We start from the raw sequence: 3,591 nt of genomic DNA on the forward strand, positions 1-3,591 counted from the left end.
CCTTGGTTATTTTACATAGCAAAACATGGAACAGTCATTCCAACAAACGGAACAATTATTCCACTCTATTTGGGAAATACTTTCTCATCTTATGTATTTTCCCATACACATACATGTCATCACTATTCAACCAAACTTGAATAACAAACTCATATCATATTCTTTTAACATACAAATGAATAATGCTTGAGAAATAACTTAAATAACCTTGATATGTTTATGCAGGTACCATATATCCTCCCTTACAAAAAATTTCGGCCTTGAAATTTATTTGAATAATGTGAAGTAGCAAACCCTTATATCCTTCTCCACCTCCTAGGTAGTTTTTTTGTCTCCTTTGGATACCTCCGTAGAACCTTGACTAGTGATATACTCTTGTTGTGAAACTGACAAAGGCAAATGAAGAGGAAAAGAGTATAATAAGAGGCAATATGTTCATTCAATTTTCTGCACTTAAGCCAAGATCATTTTTCGTTGATGACGTTAAATACATTTATGTATTTAAGTGGTGGGAAAGTGTTTAAAGGTTAAACCTTGGGTGAGAAAATGTATTTACATAGTTTATTGACAACCAATTTAGTCACAAAACCTAGTTTAAAAAATATTGACGTTTCGCATGCCAAATCAGAAAGGCAATCACGATCGTTCCCATTAACTTTTCTAGTCTTTTCAAGTCACCTAGACTAATGCTAACACTTTTTTAGAACTAAGTCTACGTAATCAACGTTCCATTTTGATAGGAGCTACTACTCAACAACTTAATCTTGAACTTGGTATAATACACAGTAAACGAACCAAAACGCCAATCCGACAGGCAACGGTAATTGTTTTATCGTCCTCAGGATTAAGAAACTACAACCAAAATCTACATGCACAAAACATGTTTTAATGCTATTAACTCAGGCCAGCTTCATAAAGTCATTAAAATAAAAAAATTTGGGCATGAACAGAAGCCATAAACGCAAGTTAGAGATAGCTAAGTAATTAACAGTGTCATCCATGCAACAGAAAACATTATTCTGCAAGCTGGATTAGGTTCACAGATGAAGCAAAATATGTTAAAACTGAAAAAGAAAATAAAAAATATATATAATTAGGGATCCTATTATATTAGCCAACCTGTTTTCCCCAAATCCTTTTCAAAATGATTTCTCATGTGTGGGTTTTGCGACAGCGGGATTGTTACTTAGCCATCATAACCTTGACAAACTCCTCATAATTTATTTGACCATCGCCATCCACATCAGCTTCCCTTATCATCTCATCAACTTCTTCATCAGTAAGCTTCTCCCCCAGGTTTGTCATCACATGGCGCAGCTCTGCAGCTGAGATGAAGCCATTCTGATCCTTGTCAAATACCCGGAAGGCCTCCTTAAGTTCCTCCTCAGAGTCTGTATCCTTCATCTTCCTGGCCATTAGGTTCAGGAACTCAGGGAAATCAATCGTCCCATTACCATCAGCATCCACCTCATTAATCATGTCCTGCAGCTCTGCTTCAGTGGGATTCTGGCCCAATGACCTCATCACAGTTCCAAGTTCCTTGGTGGTGATGCAACCTGCAACATTGAATTTATTAAATTAGTATTCATATTGAAAACTACATAGACAGACCCAATACCATGAAAAATACACAAATCTAAAAACAACATCAGGAACCATAACATGTAGAAAGAGGACTGCTAGAAACTATCACTGGCACACTTGCATGCAACTGTCCCAGATCCTCCAAGCGGAATATATTTCTCTTTAGAAATGTACAGCCTAATTGTATTGAAACAAATGACTATCCCTTATGCTAAATTTACAAAGTACGCCAATCCTATAATACATCCATCTCTTTGCTGCAAGCTGCTTTCTTTTTACATGCCATTCAACTTCGAAACAGCATTTCTTCAACAAATTTTGCCAGTTATGTTTTCAAAATCCTTCATTGGATTATTTTAAACATGAAAAATTTGGTGGATGACAATATTTGTGGGATTTAAGTTTTAGAGGATAAATTTCGTCATGGAATTATCATATATTCTTTATGTTCACATGTGTGGTCATAGGTTGTTGAATATTGAAATTGAAAACTCTAGAGAGAGAGTTTATCTTTGATCCTTTATTTTAATCCTCGTCAAAATTTGGTGGTAGACTCCTTGGCGGTGGCGTAGCCTTTAAGCATTGGATATATTTGGCTACTATCTTCATTTATCTTGTTCTATTGCGTTATATTTGGATTGTTGTTGCCATGGAGGAAGTATTTGACAGCTGTTTTGTTGAGTTGAGTTGTGTTTTACGTTGGTCGATTTGGTTCATTTTGGTGGTCGATTTGCCATTTTGAGTTCCTGTGGTTGCTCGAAGCTAATTAAACTCACTCTAATTATATGGATCATTAAACATGTCACTAGAAGGGCGGGCTACTGCCACAAGCCTGACCACAAGTAGCACCCGATATAGAAAATAATTTAGCAGAATCAACATTTTCTTATGAACAAGAAAGTTATCTCAAATATGACAATAACTCCCAACCAAAATCTTTAAGTAATGGTCACATATCATATTGTACATTTCCTTTATTTTTATAAAGGAGAAGGGTTTATTAAGCGAATAAATGGATAATTAAAAGAAAAAAAAAATGAAATTAGAACATAATAATTAGAATCTATTACCAAGCAAGTAAATGAACCTGGATAGAAATCTAAGGCAACACAAGAAAAAAGAGCAAAAATGAAATTAAAACATAATAATTAAAAATTTATTGGGACAAAAGACTATACTTAAACACATTCTGGAAAAGTCGACGAAGATACGGAGATAAAAACAAAAAATAAAAATGCATATCCAAGGTTGCGTCATTAAAAAAAAAAAAACCGAAATACCGACAGATAATTCTAAATTAACACAACTATTTTATCAATTCACTGACTAAAAGCCTAAATCCGATAAACAGAATTCGATTATCTCAAAAAAAGAAACCATATCATTATCAATAGCATCGCAGATAAAAAAATCTAAAGATCCACAGGTTATTCAAAAACAAGAAAGCGAAAACAAAATATAATGATAATAATAATGAAAACAATTAGAGAATTTGAAAAAAGTTATAGCAGATCTAGAAGAGAGACGTACCGTCGCCATCCTTGTCGAACAAGCTGAAGGCTTCTTTAAACTCGGAGATCTGGTCATCGGTGAGTTGATCCGCCATTAACTTAGAAAAGAGTGATTTTGGTTTTTTAAAAAAATGACAAATACGCGGAGACGGAGAGATGAGATTGTTGTGCTTTTGCTTCGGACAAATCCAGGCTTGCGTTTATATATGAGATGCTCCTTCCCTTTTTGCATCATGCCAATTTCTTTGTTTTCGGACGTAAATAATAAAGCCACCGTTATCTAATATTTATAAAAAATGGCATTAATATTTACAATAGCCGTATCACATTATTAATAGTAAAATAATTATTCCATTTCAGGAGATTATGTCGATTAACTAATATAAGTAGTTTAGATTACAAGATAGGCTACCAGAGTAGTGTAGATAGGGATGACAATGGGGAGGGGCGGGGAGAGGATGTTAATCTCCGTCTCCGTCCCCGTAGGGGATATCAA

At 34.6% G+C, this 3,591-nt stretch overlaps 1 protein-coding gene across 1 annotated transcript; it reads right to left on the reverse strand.

The window, feature by feature from the left end:
- Positions 1–949: 949 nt before the first annotated feature.
- On the reverse strand, positions 950–3,348 carry LOC123197258 (calmodulin-7). Its single transcript, XM_044611463.1, has 2 exons — positions 3,115–3,348; positions 950–1,556 (listed from the first exon to the last, which is right to left on the reverse strand). Exons 1-2 carry the CDS (start codon positions 3,188–3,190, stop codon positions 1,183–1,185), a joined length of 450 nt encoding a protein of 149 aa, XP_044467398.1. The 5' UTR covers positions 3,191–3,348; the 3' UTR covers positions 950–1,182.
- Positions 3,349–3,591: the final 243 nt, after the last annotated feature.

This window comes from Mangifera indica, chromosome 15 (assembly GCF_011075055.1).
Source record: "Mangifera indica cultivar Alphonso chromosome 15, CATAS_Mindica_2.1, whole genome shotgun sequence".
Lineage (NCBI taxonomy): Eukaryota > Viridiplantae > Streptophyta > Magnoliopsida > Sapindales > Anacardiaceae > Mangifera > Mangifera indica.